The sequence below is a fragment of the Pinus tabuliformis genome, chromosome 8, assembly GCF_031772625.1.
Source record: "Pinus tabuliformis cultivar Carrire ecotype Pingquan chromosome 8, CPIR1, whole genome shotgun sequence".
In the NCBI taxonomy this organism is placed as follows: Eukaryota; Viridiplantae; Streptophyta; class Pinopsida; order Pinales; family Pinaceae; genus Pinus; species Pinus tabuliformis.
Window position 1 is genome coordinate 1,088,527,988 of NC_142294.1, and position 22,451 is coordinate 1,088,550,438.

Consider the following 22,451-nt stretch of genomic DNA (forward strand, 5'->3'; position numbering starts at 1 on the left):
AGCCCTGCATTTTGTAGTCCTTGCCCTATGTTGACCCTAGTTGGCTTCCCCTTGCTCAAACTCCCTATGGCTTGCCATCCCTTCCAAACATAGAATCCACAGACCAAAATCTAGAGTCCACAAACCAAAATCCAAAGTCCACGGATTATAATGTTGCATAGAATTCTAGATCACTAGATTTAGACTAGCCCCCAAGCTTCCTAAGAGAATGATAAACAAGTAGATAGAGAGTTGTCAAATAAAATACCCATACCTGCGTTGAGTTGGTGCAAACCACTTCTAGCATTGAATTCTCATTCTCTAACTCCATTCATCAATGCTTATATAGCAAGTCTCTTCCCCATTATTATATGCTGGCTCGAAGCATATCTAATGATAGGATGTTGTAAATCAATGTTCATGCAAGGAGGTCAAGTTATGATGGCATGAGGTCTTGTTTACCTCATAACTTGTCTTCTCTCCATGCTAACCCAAGAGAGACATCACCTCGGACAACTTACCTAACTAATATGCCACTTTATTCTCTTTTATCCTCACTAACACCTCTTTTGCTCTATTCACTAGCTCTTTAAGTCAGTCTTAGTAACATCATAATAATTTACTAATGCATGTTCTTTTATCCGTATTTCTTTAAAAAGATATCTATGTTAATTAGCTAGTTAAGTTACTAATTAAGTTACACTTAAAACTCAATTGAGAACTAATACATTATAATTAAATTTAATAATATAGAAAATAAAATTACCATAAATAAAAATTCCATTGAAAACTAGGATCATCATAATTTTCTTTAATAATATACAATAATAGATTTATCGTACTAAAATTTAATTATAATAGTGTAGTTGCAGAAAGATGAATACTAAAATTTAATTATGATAGTGTCCTTGTAAAAAGTTGGTTTAAAAAAATTGAATAGGATAATAAGTAAATAATTTAATTTTTTTAATTTAAAAACCTTCAAAATTAATGATCTAATATTTATCTAAACACATTATAAGATCTATTATGATTATATATTCTAATAACACTTTTTCTCATGTGTACGCGATGGTGTAGTGGACGCATACTGTTTTTGCAGTACCATAAAGGGTAAAGGGTAAAGTGGGTTTTTTTTTATCAGAGTCCCCCTGATGGAATTAAAAAAATAAACATAAAAATAAAGTCAATCTCCCATCAGGTGGAATCGGATAAAAATAACCACTTTAGCATCCCATCATGTTGCCCTTTATGGGACTGCAAAAAACAATATTCGTCTACTCCACCAATCGCGTACACATGAGAAAAAGTGCTATTCGCTGTGGACAGGGATGCGTGGCGACATTCCATTGCACGCAGGATGGAATTTGACGAGTAAATTGACTGTTACGAGGTATTTTATTTGTTGAATTTAGTCACAGCTCTCCGTTAGCTGTCACCAATCTTTGTTGAAACATAGTCACGGCGCTTTGTTAGCAGTAACCAATTATTTTTTGTGAAACGCTCTGTATGTCTCGTTAGCTTTATCTGGGCTGGGTTGGATCGGGTCGGGTTTGAAATTCCAAACCTGAACTTGCACGACCGTGACATATACTTTGATTTGACGATTTCTTTGAAATGACAGGGAACGGAAAAACTGAATTGAATGTGAATTGTGGGTTGGTAAAATATGAATTTGATGTGATGGCAGCATCGCCCTTGTGAATAAGCATTTTCGTCTGGCAAAACTGTTTCTAGAAAAGGAAATTGTATTCTAAGAGTGATACTAGAAATTAAGATTTTATATAAAAATAGCAATTTCCAAAAAAATTCTAGAACCTAACATTTATAGAGTAAACTACTGTTTACTAAAACAACTCAATTCTTCCCTTCAACTCGATTCTTCCGTTCAGATCGTTGGAATGAGGTGTAAAATTCTTGTAATCCAATTAATTCGTCTTTGAAACAGTTCTGTAAAATAAGTTGATTCAAAAACCATGATTTAAATTATCCTGATTTGGATTATCTGGAATTAGCCGAAATCTATGCTGTTAAGTCTAAATTTTGTCTTTCTGGGAAGTTTGTAATAAAATTATGGATTTTATTACTCGTAAATTATTTTAAACATATACTTATCCTTACATTATTTTAAATAAAATAAAATTAATTAAAACATGGATAAAATAGGTTTGGAGTATGTTTTAAAATTGTTTTTTGGCTAAGAGGTTGTATTCTTTAAAAACAGGTTAACACCCTAAGTCCCAGAGACAAAGTCTGCCCCTTATCGATACTGGTTATTCCAAGTGGCATAGTTTTCCTTGAATAAAGGTGATGAGTCTGAAACAGGTTAACTGCTCAAGACCCAGAGACATATGGTAGGAGTGAAAGTCTGCCCCTTAAGGACAGGTTATTCCAAGTGCCCTGGTTTTCCTTGAATCACTGTGATGAGTCACCCATTTGCTAATAACAGCCAGATATTATTGTCCTCACAACTAGTTTGACCACTAAATTATGATAAATTTTCTCAATACTGCTCATAAAAATAAAAACACTCATAAACCACTAAATTATGATAAATTTTCTCAATCCGGCTCATTAAAAATAAAATCATAAAAATAAAATAAAACATGCTTCAACATAATTCCGACGGATTTAATATCAAATTTACCCAGAAAAACAAGACAGTTTGATTGCTGTTTGTCTCATTCTGTCGAAGGTTCATTCCGTTGGGAAATTAGCCTACGCGCTGAGCGTAATGACTCTGTACCTACCTGCACTTTATGGAGCGAAGTACGCACAGCTGTACACAAAATTTCAATTCTTTCTGTTTTGGTAGTAAGTGAAACTCTGACATGAACTGTACACAGGTTTTCAAATGTTTTTTGTGTCATTTGTTTTGTTTAGAGAATAAGTGAAACTCTGACATCGCCTCGTCAACAGGATTCAAATATTTTGTGTCTTTGAGAAAAAGTGAAAGTCTGAATCGATAAAGACGCTATCGGCGCAATATCACGCGCTACAAGGGAACCATAAGAATAATTAATGATCGGTCATATCACGGGTTAAGATTAGGGTGAACTTTTTGGAAATAAACAAATCAAAAGAGTTGTAAAGCATTGCGGGGTAAATAACATAAGTATGTCTTCTATTATTGTTAATTTAACAGCCTGAATAGGTTGGAGTAGTAAAGGAAAACCAAGCGTAGTTGCTTGAATGTGTTGTGTCCCCATATTTTGAAATTTAAAAAATGTTATTTAATAAAAAAAAAAAAATCATTAAAAAACACTTGAATTTATCTACTCCCATGCTCATTAAAGTTTAGAGATTCTTCTGAGTTCGGAGAATGTTAGTTTAGAGATTGTTCTCAGTTCAGAGAATGTTCTTAGATTATATTGGACTATTAAAAGAAAATATTGAATTTTTCTTATAGTTTAAGTTTAGAGACTGTTCATATATTATATTAAAGTAATGAAATTTTTACGAACAAATGTTTTGTTTTAATGCAATTCATAGGATCCTTGGGGAGAATAAGTCTCAATTCTAATAGATTGAGGAGGAATATATCTCAAACTCTAACAAAATTAAGGAGTTCTTCCAAAAACCAGACCGGAACAAAATGACAAGGAAAGCAAACTCGAACAAAAATACACGGAATGCTACAATATGTAGAGAGATATGAGAGATGCGTGGTGCTTACCTCGCCCTTCAGAGCTGGGTTTCTTGGATTGGTGAGCAACACAGCTTCTGGATATGCTAGTGTTCTGCATCTTGCAGGGGATCGATCGTCTTCTATTGGCATCACCCTCTGTTTGTTGTCTGCTATTGCCATGTACTGAAATCTGTACCCACATCACATCTCACCTGTCTCAGTAAAACACGTCTAATTTCAATTTGGGCAATATTGCAGAGAAAATGCAGGAACCTGTGCATGGACTTTACTTGTCCTTGCGCAGCCTAAACACCATCCGCGTCTGTACAAGATCGCAGTCAGGGAATCCGGTAGGCCTCTGGTAAATGGCATATGCATAGAAACCTGAATACGCACGAAGTAAAACATACCTGCATCGTGATGATGACAACATATCCATTAGATGATCCAATGTACCTTATTCATTTCCTTTTCCAACCTTATTCAGACCAGGAAGGGTTTAAATAAATTTAGAAGTTTTCAGGCACTTGAAGCAGTCAATTCAAAAATTCAAACCCCAAATAGAACTAACGCAACAGGAACAGTAAATTCAAAAAATCAACCCCCAAAAGTAAAGCTAACTCACCAGGCTGAATGTTGAATAATTTTACCTACCTTAGGTCTATACTTAAGGGAATTTGTGTGGTGTTCTGGAATGAAGGGTCCCAGTTTCGAACAAATGATACTTCAACCTGGTCCTCTGTCTGCACGACCACAGTAAATTCTCTACCTTCAATCCTGCAATCATAGATTTTGAAGTTCTAATTACCATTTCCATAACCGGGGAACAACTTATTCAATCACAATTTTGGTTCAATGCTGTAAACTCACGAATCAGATAGCAGTGGACCTCCTGGTTCGCTCCAGTTGAGATCCCAGTACCTGCATTTGCATTGGTTTAAGGAAGACATTACATGAGAAACACAACTCCTGTAATTAAGAGAAAATCCGGTTGCAAATAAGATATTTTGGGGATTTGTGGACAATGATTGACATACCCTCTGTGGGCTTCCAAATTCAGAGTCTCCATCATGTTGTCTATGCCGCCATATTCAATCTCAGTCACAGCTCCTTGGGGTTTCGATAACGTGACCTTTACAATACCATTGTCCATAACTATCTGTACAAAACCAACCAAAATCTCTGCTTCAAAATTCCACCAAAATTCACCAAAGAAATGCAAATGTACATCAGTATAAGTTACAGAGAACAAGGGGATTACGTGGTCAGTGTAAATATTCAAAGTCACATCGCTCGGTTCCATCTTCAGCTAAATATGTGTAAACTGCAAAAGATTAACAGAAGTTATCTTCAAATCGATATATGACACTTGAAAAAAAATGTGTTTGCCCATGCTTAACGCAGACTTTTAACGGTTTACTAGCTCGGTATTTTCCTGTGGTCTGGACTTTAGCGTTGGAGCACAATATATGTCCAGGCCGTTACAGATTAGATTACATTGCAAAATATTAGTTGCAGAGTCCTAGAAGGAATAACTTTTGAGTAGGTATGCTATTTACATTTTGTTTCTATATGTTGTTCAAACACTCAGATATCAGTGATCATCATAGAATATTTATCACGGAGCTTGATAGTTTGATTTCGAGATAGCTTGATTTCGAAAGTGTCAATTATATAATCTGTAATCTCAACCTCTAATTTCTCTCTCAAAGATATAAAACTTATCCCCAAAATATTAAGAAAATTAAACCTATAACGTGTAATCTGAACCTATAATCTCTTAATAACAAATATTAAGAAAATTAAACCTATAACGTGTAATCTGAACCTATAATCTCTTAATAACAAAGATTCTTTAGTTGCTTATCCCCAAAATATTAAGAAAATTAAACCTATAACGTCTAATCTCAACCTATAATCTCTTAATAACAAAGATACTTTATCAACTAAGACTGACCAATTAAATTAACCCTCTGCTCTTAAATTATAAACAAACCACTCTTAAATTATAAACAAACCAGTATTCCTCCGGTCCTTCTTCCTCTGAATTGAATTGATATATCAGATGGATTCTGTAACTGCTACACGCTCTGATTGAGGCGTGAGATATGGGAAAATAATGTAAAGAAAACGACTGAGATTGAAGTATTACTTACGCTATATTTCTTCCAACCCACCCTCTACCGCTATATATATTTAAATACTGGCACGTTCCATCAGCATCCGTCCACCCCCCTGAAAACGTAATGTTTACCCCGACCCGACTTTCTGGTCACTGAGTGGCAGGCAACATCACTGGTTACCTGTTCATGCACCTTGCATGTGCGTGACCCGACTCGGCCATTTCAAATAGAACTGAAAAAATGGAGAAGACACTGTGATAAAAACAGATATCACGGAATGAGTTTGAATTTGGATCTGAATTTGATTTGACTGGATGCCTCATTTTCACTTTGTTAGTGATGCCACCCTGCCCCACACTCCTCGCCCACAGCTTGCATCCATTCAAAGTTTTGCCTCTTCCTTTCTTTAAGATCAAGTCTCCTTTAAAGGAACTAATCTGAAAACACCCATTTTTCTGCGCTTACCATTGAATAAAAGCGTGAAATGAGCATGACGACCACAGTCATTAAACGCCCATGGTTACGCAATGCCAATTTTTTCCCGGTCTAGTTTCACGATTATATTCACATTATAAAAACATAATCGATCTAGAAATTTAAACACACTTATTGAGTGTCCCAGCACCACATTCACCCCATTTTTAAAAACTTTTAATGAAATAATGTTCTTTGTACTTTCATTACAAACACAAAGTCTTATCTTTAATATAGAAGTTCCTTTGTGTGTTTTTTCTTTAAATAAATTTTTTATTATTTCAAAATAACATCATACAAAATCAAATCAGCGGATAGCATCGTTATTATTTCAAAATAACATCATACAAAATCAGATCAGAGGATAGCATCGTACAAAATTAGAGATCATGGTTTCAACTTAACACTTTTTCAGTAGTATGTCACAATGGAAATCAGAACTGTTGTCAGTGGTCTATTTTTTTAGTTAAAGCTATTCTAAAATATATTGGCTTGCAGTTCATGTTTCAAAGCTATTTTAAAATATATTAGCTTGCAGTTGTTGTTTATGACATGCTCTAGGCAAGATATAAAAAAAATCACATCCAGTTATTGCTAGCTACATAACTGCGTAAAGAAATTATTTTACTGAAAGGAAAAAATATTTGTCTAGAGGTTAAAAGAAAAAGAAGCATCAATTATCTGAGGAAGTGATTAGTACCTGATTTTAGGTGTTTGTTCCTGCTGGAGTTGGGGGCTTGATCTAAATCTTGGGGGCTAAGATCTACGAACCAAGAATGTTGAGAAAGGAGGGGAGAACCAAGCACAAAAACATCGATGAAAGAATGTATGAACTGAATACATCTCAAAAAAATATGAAAAGAGATAACAAGATACACCATAAAACCCATTTTTTTATTAAATGAGAAGGAAAACATTGTTACATCTACTTCATGTCGACAAATCTGTGTTTTACAAAGTGAGATTCATTATTTATAGCCTTCTTAAATTACAATACCATGGGTGGATGACACTTTCCATTTGTATCACTTCTTCTCCCTTAAGAAGTAATGGTCCCATTGCATCATATCCCTTCCTAGGAAGCGTTTGTTAAATATGAATCAATGAAGAGAAGGGTTATGTGGTTGACTCATAATTGTGGGTTTTTGGATGACTCAAAACCAAGTGTTGTTGAAAACAAGGTTTTTGTGTGGTTAACCCATAACCATGGGTTTGTAGATGACCGAAACCATGATGACCAAAGATCTTAAGATAGACATAATGCTTGTGGACCAACTGTGACACTTACAATGTGCGACCTAACAAATGGACTTCAATGAAAAAGTTTGGTGTACTTGTAACCGTGATGAATGAGAATTCAAAGATTGAGATACCTATAATGTTTGTGGGTCAATTGTGACGTTGACAATAGATAGTCTAGTAAAGAGACCTCGAAATAATTTGCTTACCAATCTCCAATGTAGGGTAGAAATTTGCAATATCCGATTAGATGTTGTAAAGGCTTCCTTCAAATACTCAAGTTTCATATTTTTGGCTGAATTTCTAGTGGCGGTAGTAGCAGCAAGAGCATGATGCCTTTTTGTTCTTACTGCCAAATTATTCTTTTCAGATTCCTTTTTAAATAGTGTCTACATGCCTAATCGGTGTTGCCTCTAGACTGTGCGGCAGATGATCCTCTCGTCAGTGAAAACAATCTTTCTTTAAATCTCATTTGCTCTGGCGTTTCAATAACCAGGTCTCCATCATTTCAAGGGCAGGACTGCTAAGGCAAGCAACACAACGCAGCAATTTCCCCATAAATATTGTAAGGTGAAAATTTCGAGCTGCCATACCACCAGCCACTCTGATGCTTTCGTTCGGTGATATACGGAATCGAAGATTATTTTTGTAATCATGAATTTTCCCGTCAGGTTCCTTGCATTCATCTTCAAAATTGCCACCTTCTACAGGTATTGGAAATAGTGAGGCATCAAAAGATGCTGCATTGGAAAGGAGTTGTTTTTAGTGTGATTTTTTTTGGAGATTTTGGTGACGGAATCCGCAGAAAAAATTGAGGTTAAATCTTGATTTGTATTATTTAAAATGATTTTTTAACTGCATATTTGGATTCAGCACCATAAAAACCCTGGGACGCTTTGATTTGAATGTGCAGAAATTAGCTATCAAACTTGCGATTCCAATAAATTGCTACTGGATTTTGACCAGAAAAACTTCCAAAAAGTCTTTTTAAAAACAACTCCCATTGGAAATGGAAATACCCAAACGGTCCTGCGCAAAAAGAGCTGTGAGAGGGTTCCTTGCATGCATCTTCAAGATTACCACCTTCTGCAACTTTGGGTAGAGGTATTGTAAGTAGTGGGGCATCAAAAGGTGCTGCATTGGAAATACCCAAAATGGTCCTGCACAAAAAGAGCTGTGAGAGGAAGTGGAGATGAAACTGAGACTGATGCCAGAGCAAGTGCTTCAGCCATTCGCTGAAATTCGCTTGAACGCAAGTCCTCCTCAACACCTTTTGAGCAGACCTGTGCAATAAAGATAACTTCTGCAAATTGGTTGTTCACTGCCTGAGTCAGACACCGCAGACCTGTGCAATAAACATAACTTTTGCAAGTTGGTTGTTCACTGCCTGAGTCAGACACCTGGTTTGGGACCGTCCTTCCCGAACAGTAAACAGTCGCCAGAATCCACTAGTCCCATATTTGTTCCACACTGGTAGTGGAGATGAGCGAATAAATTTTTGGAAAGCTGATGTATACTGGCAAGCTATAGCTAAAACATTTGGGCAATTTGTAGGTTCTTCTACTTCTGTCATTCCTTCCCTGAAATTACCCAGTAGGAAGCCTACTACTCTTTCACTATCTATTGTTTATAGTCTTTCCATTCAATTTCTCTGTAGTTAATGTAACATGTTCTTCAGTGGAAAAACAAACAAAACCTTCTCTCTTTTCAGGCGATCCATCAGAGTTTTCGGAACAGCAAAGCTCGGGCTCTTCTTCTGGTGCTTTTTGCGGCTTCCCGAGAAGCTTCTGCGCCCGTTATGAAGTAGGGTCCCATGAATCATTCGGCCGGGGCATCACCCGCTCTAGAGAGCTATGAGAGATGGGTGGTGGTTACCTCGTCCCTTCAGAGCTGGGTTTCTTGGATTGCTGAGCAGCACAGCTTCTGGATATGCGAGGGTTATGCATCTTGCAGGTCATCGATCGTCTTCTATTGGCATCACCCTCTGTTTGCTGTCTGTTTTGCCATATACTGAAATCTGTACCCACATCACATCTCACCTGTCTCTGTAGAACACGTCTAATTTGAATTTGGGCAGTATTGCAGGGAAAATGCAGGAACCTGTGCGTGGACTTTACTTGTCCTTGTGCAGCCTAAGCACCATGCCTATCTGGACAAGATCACAGTCAGGGAATCCGGTAGGCCTCTGGTAAATGGCATGTGCATAGAAACCTGAATACGCACGAAGTAAAACATACCTGCATAGTTATCATGAAACCATCCATTAGGTAATCCAATGTATCTATTAATTTCCTTTACCAACCTTATTCAGACAGCAAGGATTTAAATAAATTTAGAAGTTCTCAGGCACTTGAAGCAGTCAATTCAAAAATTCAACCGCCAAATTGAACTAACCCGCCAGGGACAGTAAATTAAAAAAATCAACCCCTCAAAATAAAGCTAACTCACCAGGCCGAATGTTAAATAATTTTACTTACCTTATGTCTATATTCAACGGAATTTGTGTGGTGCCCTGGAATGAAGGGCCCCAGTTTCGAACAAATGACACTTCAACCTGGTCCTCACTCTACACGACCACACTAAATTCTCTACCTTCAATCCTGCAATCATAAATTTTGAAGTTCTAATTACCATTTCCATAACCGGGATTCAATCATAATTCTGGTTCAATACTGTAAACTCACGAATCAGATAGCAGTGGACCTCCTGGTTAGCTCCAGTTGAGATCCCAGTACCTGCATTTACATTGGTTTAAGGAAGAGATTAAACAAGAAATACTTCTGTAACTAATAGAAAATCCAGTTGAAAGGGGATTTGTTGACAATGATTGACATACCCTCTGTGAGATTCCAAATTCAGAGTCTCCATCATGTTGTCCATGCCGCCATACTCAATGTCAGTCAGAGCTCCTTCGAGTTTCGATAACGTGACCTTACTATACCATTGTCCATAACTATCTGTACAAAACCAACCAAAATCTCTGCTTCAAAATTCAACCAAAAAAATGCAAATGTAGATCATCAATATAAGTGACAGAGAACTAGGGGATTCCGTGGTCAGTGCAAATACTCAAAGTTACATCCCTCGGTTCCATCTTCAGCTAAATATGTGTAAACTGCAAAAGATTAACGGAAGTTATCTTCAAATCGCTATATGACACTCCAAAAAAATTTCGGTATGACCGTGTTTGACTAGATGCAGACCTTTAACGGTTTAATAGCTCGGTATTCTCCTGTGGTCTGGACTTAAACATTGGAGCGCAATATATGTCCAGGCCGTTATGACCGTGTTTGACTAGATGCAAACCTTTAACGGTTTAATAGCTCGGTATTTTCCTGTGGTCTGGACTTAAACATTGGAGCGCAATATATGTCCAGGCCGTTACAGATTACATTGCAAAATGTTAGTTGCAGAGTATTAGAAGAATAGCTTTTGAGCAGGTACGCTACTTTTTACTTTTTGTCTATGTGGTTCACTAAGTCCAAAGATCAGTGATGGCTACTTTCATGGCATTGGTTTTTTTTTCCATGTGGTTTACTAAGTCTAAAGATTAACCAAGTCCAAACATTAGTGATCGCTACTTTCATGGAATATGGAATATTGCTATTTTTATGGACTGTGGAATATTTGTAGCATATTTACCTGAAGGATTTTAAGGGATGATTTTTTTCAAGCTCAGTCACCAAACCTGATCAAGAGTTTTGAAAGAATTGAATCAATGACCTTTCAATAACAAAAATATTAACCTTCTAAACAAACAAATATTTGTCCTGTCGTTCTTCTGAATTGAACCAAACACGTATTCCTCCCGTCTTTCCTTTGAATTGAATATCAGATGGATTCTGTAACTGCTACACGCTCTGATTGAGGTGTGAGATATGGAAAAATAATGTAAAGAAAACGACTGAGATTGATGTATAACTAAAAGGTATATTTCTTCCAACCCACTACACTCTACCGCTGCAACGAGTACTACACTCTAACGCTGCAATGAGTGGTTGTGTGTATATATTTAAGAAGTATTGGTATGTTCCATCAACATCCCTCACCCCACTGAAAACGGAATGTTTACCCGGACCAGACTTTCTGATCACTGAGTGGCAGGCAACATCATGGGATACATGTTCATGCACCTTGCGTGTGCGTGACCCGACTCTAAAACTGGAAAAAATAGAGAAGACTCGTGATAAAAACAAATATCACGGTATGCATTTGAATTTGGTTCTTAATTTGATTTGACTGCATGGCCCCCGGGTTCCACTTTGTTATTGATGCCACCCTGCCCCACACTCCTCGCCCACGGGTTGCACCAACTCAAAGTTTTGCCTCTTCCTTTCTTTAAGATCAAGTCTCCTGGTTAAAGTCTGCTTTAAAGGAACTTAATTTGAAAACACCCATATTTCTGTGCCTACCATTTGCATGAAAGTGTGAAATTATCATGACGGCCACAGTCATTCAACGCCCATGGTAACACAATGTCATTTTTGGCTGATCCAGTTTCAGTTTCAGGATTACATTCACATTAAAGCAACAAAATCAATCTAGAAATGTAAACACACACATTGAGTGTACCAGCAACACAATAACTCCATTTTTTTAACTTTTAATGACATAATGTTCTTTGTTCTTGCAATACAAACACAAAGTCCTCTATCTTTAATATATTATTTTATTTTATTTTTTTAATTTTTTCAAGTTTTTTTATCATTTCAAAATAAGTTCTATATCTTTAATATATTATTTTATTTTATTTTTTTAATTTTTTTCAAGTTTTTTATCATTTCAAAATAGTATGGGGATCACACTTTAAACTTAGAAATGTCACACTTTGTTATAAGGGAATTCAAAACTACTACTAGTGGTCTACTTGTTATTATTCAAAACCATCTTAAATAACAAAATCATTTTAAAATAAACTAGCTTACAATTCATATTTTTGACATGCCTTTAGCAAGATGTTATTTTCTGCTTAAAGGAAAAAAACATTTGTTTAGCAAGGTGAAAGAAGCATCAATTATGTCCATATGGTGTAGAATAAACGGTGATGGGGTGTAATGTTAAGGCACTCTGTGATGTGAAGGTCACCGATTTGAAACTCCATGGGAAAAAATCCAACAATGTTAAGGGTTGGTGTGACCTAGGCTGGGTGCGATCCCCGGGTGATTTTAATAGCATAGATGCCCCTGGGTCATGGTTTCTTTAGCCAAAGGTTGAGCGTGAAATCATCTCAGGACTCACACCACTAAGCGAACCAAAAAAAGAAAAGAAGCATCAATTATATGAGGAAGTGACTGGGGTCAGATCTTGGCCAATTGTGCCTGCTAGAGACGGGGGCTTGAGGCTACATTGAAGATGAACCTCTATGTGGGGCAATAAAGCATCTAGGCTAACAAGACATGAGCGTTGGTGGCATTCGACTTGTTGAATCTCGTTTAAACAAGCTATTATATGATTGTAGTTCGCGAGCTTTTTCTTAAGGACCCTACCCAAGAGTGCCTTCATTTGCCAATGGAAGGTGATGGAGTTGAAATATTGGCTCTCTCGTCCTCTGGTATGACTAGGGTATAGAACCCTACTAGTAACCTCATTTTGGATTTTAGAATATGAGTGGGCTTGATGATCATTAGTAATTAGGGCTTCCAACTGGCAGATTTCCTCTTAGATTTTTGGAGGAGTGGAGGAGTGGAATATGGCTATAACATTCTGAGCTTGGGAGTGGGCCCATGGTCGACCCTGAGGGCCTCGACTGTCAAACCCCTAACGATATCTCATTCATTGATAAGTCATACTACTCAATGAGGAGAAAGGCCTAGGTAAAGACACACCTAGTAGAAGGGAAAGTCAATTAAACATGTTAACAAAGTCTAGGAAAAGATTAGAAGGAATTTAGCACTTGGTTGCTAGGAATTATATTAATACTTTGTGAAGAGGATGAGCACATAGAGCATAGCTCTTGGTTGGATCCAATAGCCATAAAATCCCCAACACACCAATGAGATGCCCTGTAGACCGTAAACCAAATTCTACCATGCAAATACTAATAGACTTAGAATACCAAGATTGGACATAGAAAAAATTACTCCCCAAACTTTTGCCCACCAGGCGTGGAGTCGTTGCAGACGAAACCCAAATCCTCACCAATCGCTTCTCATCTTGGCATTGGCTCTAACTGCAACCGCTTCCCACGTCCCAAAGTTGTTTCCTTAGTCCTTATCACCCTGCCTCACATAAGAGAGATCAACATTGGGTGCTTATAGTGATGGTCAACCTCCTGGGGACTGAAGCCTTCATGTGACAAAGTTTTCACAGAGTCAACGTCGTGGAGGAGATATACCACCTGGAACGGGAGGTTGTCACAAGGGCTGTAGAAGAATAAAAAGCCATGACAAATGGAAAGAGTTTCGACAAAGCCAACACCCTAGGGGAAATATCCCACCTGCAGCAGGAGAACGCCACAAAGATTGCAAAAGAACATGGAGTCGTGACAGAAGGACGAAGAGCTTGCAGAGGGAATGGAGGCTTCCATCTTAATGCAAAGGGATGTATTATGGTGTACATGTGTGACTACATGGGGAGAGATGGCCATGCCATAACCCCATCTTAATCTGATGTGAGGCAGTGGGGTGGTGGGCTCCCTGCCCCTCCTCTATTGGCACATATCCTAACACCCCAATCAGGGACATTTTGTCTTGATCTATGATGAGTTGTTACTGATCCTTCCATTTTAACCATGCCTTATCTGTCCATGAGGCTTCCAGATGGATGTTTGGTTCCTCACAACCCACATTAGACAAAAAACCCACTACCTTGTTTTAAGAACGTCGAGAATGGGAGATAATTATGGAAGGAATAATGTGGATTAGGGATTGGATTTAAGATATGAAGATCTCTAATCGCCAACTTTTCCACAATTTCTCTAGAGGAGTCTCGTTTATAAGTCTCCTAATTATAGTTATTACCAGTTAGGAATCGTCATCCACCTGTAATTTTGGATACCTCTCATTTTGAGGAAGACACAGACCTATCTCTAGTGCCAAGAACTTAGCTACATTGTTGCTACTTATCCCACAACTGCATGTGTAGAGAACTAATGCATTTCCCTTGTTGTCACAGAATATCCCTCCATATCCCGATTGACCAGGGTTCCCCGTAGAAGTGCCATCAAAATTTAACTTTACAAAGCCCCTTTTGGGGGGGGGGGGCGTGAAGGTAAGAGGAGAACCCATTCTTCTACATGGAGGTGTGGCCTTTAGCTAAGTGACCATGGATGATGCAAGTTCCAACTTGTTTATAATCATTGACTCGTGTTGATTAGCTTCCTTTCTTCTTGAGTCCAATCATTAGCTAGGATAGTTTCCCTAACACTTTGCTTGATAAGCAGCCATATGTACCCTTCATCGATCTCAATTTGTTTAAATATCCTCTTATTTATGTTCTTCCAGATTAACCATAGTAGGAAGCATGGAATCAAGACCCAAGCTTGATTAAGGATCAGATTGTTGAAAATTTCTTGCCACCATTGCTCCATTGTTTCTATGAGGTTGTTGTACTATTCCAGTCTGAGTGCTCAGATAAAATTAAGATTTGATTCCATGGTCGCTTTACAAAGGGGCATACATTAAGTAAATGCTTCGTGTTCTCCCCTTGATTCTTGCATAAAGGGAAAATTGAGGGACCCTCAAACCCCTTTTTCTGAATTTTATCCCATGAGAGTATTTGATGTCTACCAATCAACCACAAGAAGTGGGCGACTTTGATCCAATGTCCTTATGTCCAAATTTTACGCCAAAGAGGCTCTTTTGACAAGTCATTGTGACCAGCTAACATAATATAAGCTTCCTTCAAGGTGAACATCCCTTTGGTTTATGTCACCAACATAGTTTTTGTCAACCTTGCTCTATTTGGATTTTGTGGTTTTTTCAACTCCCAGGCTACTCTTGGCCACGTTGTAGCTGGGTGTTCGGGCCACTCCTTAGAATTCTTCCACTCTCTCCATATAGTATATCTAAAGGAGGGTTTCCAAAAATCAAGAGTCATGCTACTTTTTTGTTCCATTGTAAAATTTACTAGCTCTCAAAACTTCTCTCAATCTCCTAGATGATGCATTTGTTAATAGGCATCTCTCTAGAATAGTGTCATGAAACTTTCCCTAATTTTCCAGAAGGCACAATTTTTTATTAAAATATGGTTTTCTTGTGCCATGTTCCATATTGAGGACCTTGAGGGTATTCTACTATTCTTATCTTGGTCAACTGAGATGGGTGTTGATTATATTTCTTGTTCCAAATTTGTTTCCATAGCTCAGTCCCACTCTGAAGCCATCTCCACCAAATCTTAGCTCCCATTTATTTGATAAGCGTATCAAGATCACGGATCCCCAAACCCCCTACCATATTTGGAGAGTAGGTTTTTGACCAGGAAACCAATGGCCATTTTCTTTCTTTCTTTGCCCATCTCCAAAAGAAGTTTCTATACATAGTTATAATGGCTCAAAAGACCACTTTAGGAGTTGACATTAGAAATAATTGGTATATCGGGAGTGCCTACAAAATAGATTTTACGAGGACCAGGTGTCCTGCCAAGTTGAGTGTTCTCAATGCCAATCTATCCAACTTTTGAGATATATTTTGCAAAATATCCTGCCAATGAACGACACGTAGGGAGTTCACCACCAAAGGAGATCCCAACTATTTAGAGGGGAGCTTGATGATTTGAAAAGCCATTACATGAGAAAGATGTTTATAAACAACAAAATTAATATTGAAAAAATATATATGCATTTTCTCTGCATTAATTACCATACCTGAGGCCTCCATAAATTCATTAAGGATCATTCATAGAGTATTAATCTCACCCACAATTGGTATTTCAAATAGCATGATGTCATCAACGAACTGTTGGTGAGTAATAGGGAGGTCTACGCCATATAAATGAAATCCACTGAGTTTTCTTTAGACTCCAACTGCTTTAATATATATACTCAGTCACTTTGTTGCTATGATGAAAAGAAATGTTGAGAGTAGATCCTCCAGTCGTAGCCCTTTGGATGGATTGAAGGTAGAGGTCGAAGAACCATTTAAAAAGATAAAAAAAATGGAGTAGAAAGAAATTAGGGATTTGGTCAAGACTATCATTGATTCGAAAATCCAAAATCATGAAGGGCTTGGAGTAGGTATTCCTAGTTTAATGGATCATAGGATTTTGAAAGACCAAGTTTTATCATCATTTATACCCGTTTGGAATTTTTTAGTGAATGAATGAAGTCATGGGAAACCATTATTCCATACATGATTTGACAACCTTCTAAAAAGCTAGTTTTTTAAAGGGAATATGATCTAGCTAAGGGGGGATGAATCATTATTTTAAAACTTACTTCAAATTTACTTTCCTTATTCCAATTTCTAGACGCAATTGTTATTCAGTGAACTCGTGTCTATACGCGACTATGATGAAAGAAAACTGTGTATATCGAATCAACTATCTTTACATATAATTCATCATATGTTATCTTTAACCAATGCGTCATTACTTCATTAAAACATATATTAATCATAAACTAATAGAGAGAAGATAGATCATCAACATATAAGAAACACATCAACACCAAGATTTTAGGAGGAAACCCAATGTGGGAAAAAACCACCATTGTTGTCGTCTCTGTCTTCTTTTAAAAATAAAATAATCTTCTTACAATCTTATACTAGTGCAGACTTTAACCAGTATGCAGGCTCCTACCTGAAGAAGGCTACAATCTTCTCTCATTTTCCAGCTACTAATGGAAGGGAACTACAACCCCCTTTCTAAATATTGTTATCCTCAACACTTTATGGATCAATTTTCAGAATGTTTCAAACTAGATCCACTTTCAACTATTCTAAAATCAATTACTCAAATACTGAACCAACTAAATCATCAAATCAACTGTTGTAACCAATCTAACTAGATCAAACTAGATCAGAACAAATCATAACAATGCATAGCTACTCATTAATATACCAAACCAAACATTGGTACCCATCACAAAAACCAACCGATGCCACTGCAAACTCTGATCAAGCATACATTAGATTGTATACACTATTGTTCTTAATCATACTTGTGTATGTACGCGCTTCTCCTGAAGAATACCCGCGTATAGATCTCAAAAATACTGATACCTGAAACCCAATCACTATCACACTCAAACAATCACTGTATCACATACTAAACCCATCACAGATCACAGAACCAAATACAGATCATTATACAGTAGCATCACCACTTAGTTAACATTTCATTCCATAATCAGTTCAACCCAACCAGTATTGTCAAACACAGATCATTATGAGAGAGACATCATTGATAGATAACAACAAACATATATGAACTGATCAACCATCATTAACAGTTCATGCTTCAAAACCCTAGCAGTTGTATGTGACTTTTATAAAGAACACCCGCGTATGTACGCGCTTTTAATATTTCACACCTGCGTATAGATTCTGAACTTTTATAGAATATACACGCGACCCCCATGAAGTAGATCCATGTATGTACGCGACCTTTTTGGAGAAAATTTGCGTACATATATGCAATTACTTAATCATTCCTTCGTTGCAACCACAAAACATATTTCACAACCCTTACTGTCACATGTTCATGTCAAAATATCATTACCATCACATATTTATCATTGTTAGTCATAATCATAAAGGATCAAGCAAGCATGTTTATTAGTCACTACAATGCTTTCAGATCTATCAAATTTGAACCTCCTTCATGCTCCTTGGTGCACACCTATTTCAGATCAAACCATTCATTAATAACCCATAACTTGCACACATAGCACTTTGATCTCCATCTCCTTATATAGCTTAGGCCTTAGCTAATACCTTAGGCCAATCACGTAGTAATGCAGATGGTATTCTTTGACGAGAGCAAACATTCGTTGTCACGCTCGTTACTATGGGCCAATACCATGGTAAAGACCCCTAGTATTGAGAATACTATGGTGCGGAAACTGTACACAACTTTGCTTCACCATACCCGCGTATGTACGCGATCTTTTTTCACAAGTCCTGTGTATATTTTCCTACACTTTACCTTTATCATTCCTTTGTCCCTAAACTGATATTCATTTTTCCAATCTCTTTGTCACATCTGTACTAACCTATAGACTCATTATGCTACCATCATGTTGACATTTCTATCAAGGAGGTTGCCATCAAGGACAACACATTAGTCATAATGCCAACAATCTCTCCCTTTGGACTTGATGGCAACCACTTTGGTGTTTGGTTACCACCACTTGTAAATACTTGTAAACACGTATGTAGACATGCCAAGCTTCTCTCCCCCTTTGACATCAACGGCAAAGGGCTGACCCATGTTGAATGAAGACTTCATTCTCCTTTTGGAGAGATGAGGATTGTAGATTTGATGTTGCTGAATATGAGCACTAACCATGCTCCCCCTGAGCATATGATGAAACTTCTAGAAGATATACAAAGAAGTAAATGATGCTATGACTTAGCCAAATATGGCTTTTCCTACCATCAAGGACTCATGCTGACATCAATCACCCAACATAGTTGAGTTACATATTTTACTCAATATTACATCAAGTGCCCAAAATAATGAGATTTGGCATACATAATTGACTTGACTCCAATAGTCCCAACATAAATGAGTATAACAATTTTACATCATGGGTCTTTATATGACCTTTACATCAAGAGACAAATATGACATTTATAACCAAAACCAAAGACATCAATAGAGAGGTAGCAAGACCATGATAATCATCAACAAACATCATTCACCATATAAGAATTTTCTTTATGAGCATCCGATAGCAACAATATTATCATCATTATGCAACAAGAATGGTCAAGAAGTCATAGTACAAGCAATGCACTATTAAAATATAGCAAATGCCCCCTTGAACATGTGTCATATGTTCACTGACATGACTGATCATATTCACAGTAAAGTCATCAAAGCAACTTCATCAATTAGTAAGACCATCAAAGTAGCAATGTCATATAGCAACCATCATAAGCCAATATTACTTCTAAGTTTCATTTGAGCAACAACAGACTGTAATTAGTCAACATCAGAAGCAGAAGGCCACATAACCACTGATTGAAATATACCAGAACCTCTCCTTGAGTATGTCCCATAGTTTCTTCTTTATAGAGAAACATGTGCTACTGTCTAGAACCAAACTTGCATATATACAGGACTATCCCTCATGTGATCCACGCGTGCGAAAAGTAAACTATAGTAATTTCATTCTCATCTCCCCCCTAAACATGAAAGATCTGTCTAAATAATTAAAAAAGTTATGAGGCAGTGACTCCTCCTACTTTTTGTTGGAGATATTCAAAGGAATCATGTAGAAATGGATTTGTAAATATATCCACAACTTGTTCCTTTGAGGGAACATATTCTAGTTTGACCTTTTGTTGAAGCACTTATTCTCTCAGAAAGTGATATTTTATTGGAATATTCTTGGCTTTTTAGTGCATGACAGGGTTTTTAGAAATACTTATGGCACTAGTATTTTCACACATAATAGGTATGGGTTGAAGACAATTGATTTGAATGTCTTGGAATTTGTGCATCATCCATAGAAGTTGAGTGTAACAAGATGCAACAACAACATATTCTACCTCAATAGTAGATAAAGAAATGGAGATTTGTTTTTTGTTGAACCGTGATACCAAGCAAGGTCCCAAATAAAATGCTCCTCCACTAGTACTCTTTCGATCATCAATATTACATGCCCAATCTGCATCTGTGTAAGCATGAAGTGCAAAATCTGCATCTTTGGGATACCATAGACCAAAATCTTGAGTTCCTTGTAAATACTTGAATATTCTCTTGACTGCATTAAGATGATTTTCCTTAGGATTTGCTTGAAATCGTCCAACAATCCTAACTGCATGCATAATATCTGGTCTTGTGCCTATAAGGTAGAGTAAGCTCCCGATCATAGATCTATATTCTGGTTGGTTTACTGTAGGAGAATCATCATGTGAACTAATATTACATCATGTTACCATAGGTGTGCATACCTGCTTGCATTCTTTGATCCAGGTGGCTCCAGACACATGCAAAAGTCCAAGAGGACTCAGAAAGGGTCAAATTCAAAGTGGTCAGAACATTCCCAAACCAACACCAAATCGAAGTGCTTGTCGCCCTGATGCCAAGGGTGTGAATGACACTTAAATCCGAGATAGTATGAGGGAGAAAGAGCCAGTCAAATTTTTGGTCAAAGTTGGGCTGTGGGCTAGGTTTAAGTGTCCTACAATTTGACCGACCCCGGGGCATGAAAACCTAGCTCCCAAAAGCAGGTGAATTTGTTGGATACTTAATTTTTCTAATATCCCTTATATTAGACAAAATCAAAACAATGATTATTGTTATTAAAAAAACCAAATATATATATATATATATATATATATATATATATATGTATAGGTGGCAGGCCATGACCCCCGCCACCTCCATCAGACCTCAAAAACCATGTATCGAAATTTATATTAAAAATAGGGTCAACAACCATGACCCCACCGGACCCCCAACCACCATACCACATAACATATTAACAAATGAAGAGCCTAGTGGGAGTTGGACCCACGACCGGAGGCTCTGCCAGCCCCACCCACGCGGCGGTCCCACATTACTTCGCCCACAACAAACCCATAAACGCGCCCAAACCGTTAATACATAACTGTTTAAGCGCATATGTAGAACAAACCTCCGCTGATATTTAATCAACGGTTACCAAAAATGAAACCACCCAAAAACATTTTGCCAAAAAAATGAAGTTGTTAAGGGGTTCGAACCTGTGACTTGTGAGTGGGCCTAACGACATACGATCAGGCGGACCAACCAATGCACCACGTGGTTTGTTTTTAAAATATCTGCCACACCTTTTATTATAAACCCTCATTTTCTCAGTGCGCCAAGGAGAAGGCAGAGCGCGAAGTTCGAGATAATATTTTTTTAATTAATTGCAGGTGGAACCATGAGCATGGAGAAGAGGCAGGGGGAACCATGATTGAGCCCAACTTTCAGGAGGGCGAAATTTTTTCAGTGTCCAAATTGGACAAACTTTATGTCGATCCTACACCTCTCAGTGACACGAACCTGATGGCGCAGACAAAATTTTGATCTGAGCATCAGATCTTCAGATGACCTGGAGGAGGGAATCTTTGAGGAATCTAGGGGGAATCTAAAATATCCCTGTAGCCCCAGATTTTCACTTTGTCAGAATTCAGAAATTTGACTGTCGATTTTACACTATTCGATGTCGCGAATCTGATGGTGTAATCAGATTTTCCATTTGTTCATTCCATTTTTCGGCCACTTTTCAAAGTGGAGTGCAGGTGTCAGCGTTCAATGTGCGAACAATCATTTCCATGATATTTGACGCCACGAGATTGATGGTACAACAAAATCCAGGAGTTTGTCATCCTCTTCTTCAGATAACTCCTTGATGTTAGGTCTATGCAGTGTGAACATGTACTTTTTTGTCTCTTTGCTTGAGATGCATTGTGTTGTATAGATCCTTGTTTGATGTTTGATGTGGGACCTTGTTTTGATCTTGATGTGAGATGTACTTATTGTCATGTTTTGATTGAGATCCCTTTGTCGCCATGTTGATGGGATACTCATGTGTTTCCATGTATGTTTGAATTGAGATCCCTTTGATTCCATGTTGGCGGGATGCTCATTATTATCATACGTGAAATTATGTCATGCTGATAGGAGTCCTTTTGTGAATGAGAGCTCCTGCAGCGGAACATCTCGTGGAGCCACTCCTATGTGAGGGCATATTCCTTGCATGATAGAGAAAACACATTCATGTACATCATCACTCTTTCCAGCACTTAATGCAGTGGCCAACACCATCTTGACAGCGGGCCCGGAGATGTAGTCGCTCCTGGACGAAATCCGTTATCAACGTCTTGTGTTTAAACTTTTATGTTATTGATTCTTCTCATGTTCCTTCTTCTTTA

At 37.5% G+C, this 22,451-nt stretch overlaps 1 protein-coding gene and 1 long non-coding RNA gene across 4 annotated transcripts in view; both read right to left on the minus strand.

The window, feature by feature from the left end:
- Positions 1-6,083, minus strand: part of LOC149239139 (uncharacterized) — a 211,938-nt gene extending 205,855 nt beyond the window's left edge. The window contains exons 1-7 of one of the 3 annotated variants that reach the window (XM_089373321.1): positions 5,764-6,083; positions 4,869-4,931; positions 4,645-4,766; positions 4,478-4,528; positions 4,262-4,384; positions 3,898-4,017; positions 3,656-3,797 (exon numbers count right to left, since the gene is read on the minus strand). In XM_089373321.1, the coding sequence (XP_089229447.1) occupies positions 3,656-3,797; positions 3,898-4,017; positions 4,262-4,384; positions 4,478-4,528; positions 4,645-4,766; positions 4,869-4,910 (600 nt within the window). In that variant the 5' untranslated portion in view covers positions 4,911-4,931; positions 5,764-6,083. The other 2 variants (XM_089373322.1, XM_089373320.1) reach the window with 2 other exon arrangements.
- A 2,319-nt stretch (positions 6,084-8,402) lies between these two features.
- On the minus strand, positions 8,403-11,388 carry LOC149239140 (uncharacterized). The gene is made up of 5 exons (XR_016245434.1): positions 11,190-11,388; positions 10,280-10,400; positions 10,128-10,178; positions 9,921-10,043; positions 8,403-9,680 (listed from the first exon to the last, which is right to left on the minus strand). It is a non-coding gene; the product is annotated as an uncharacterized LOC149239140 (long non-coding RNA).
- Between the last annotated feature and the right edge of the window lie 11,063 nt (positions 11,389-22,451).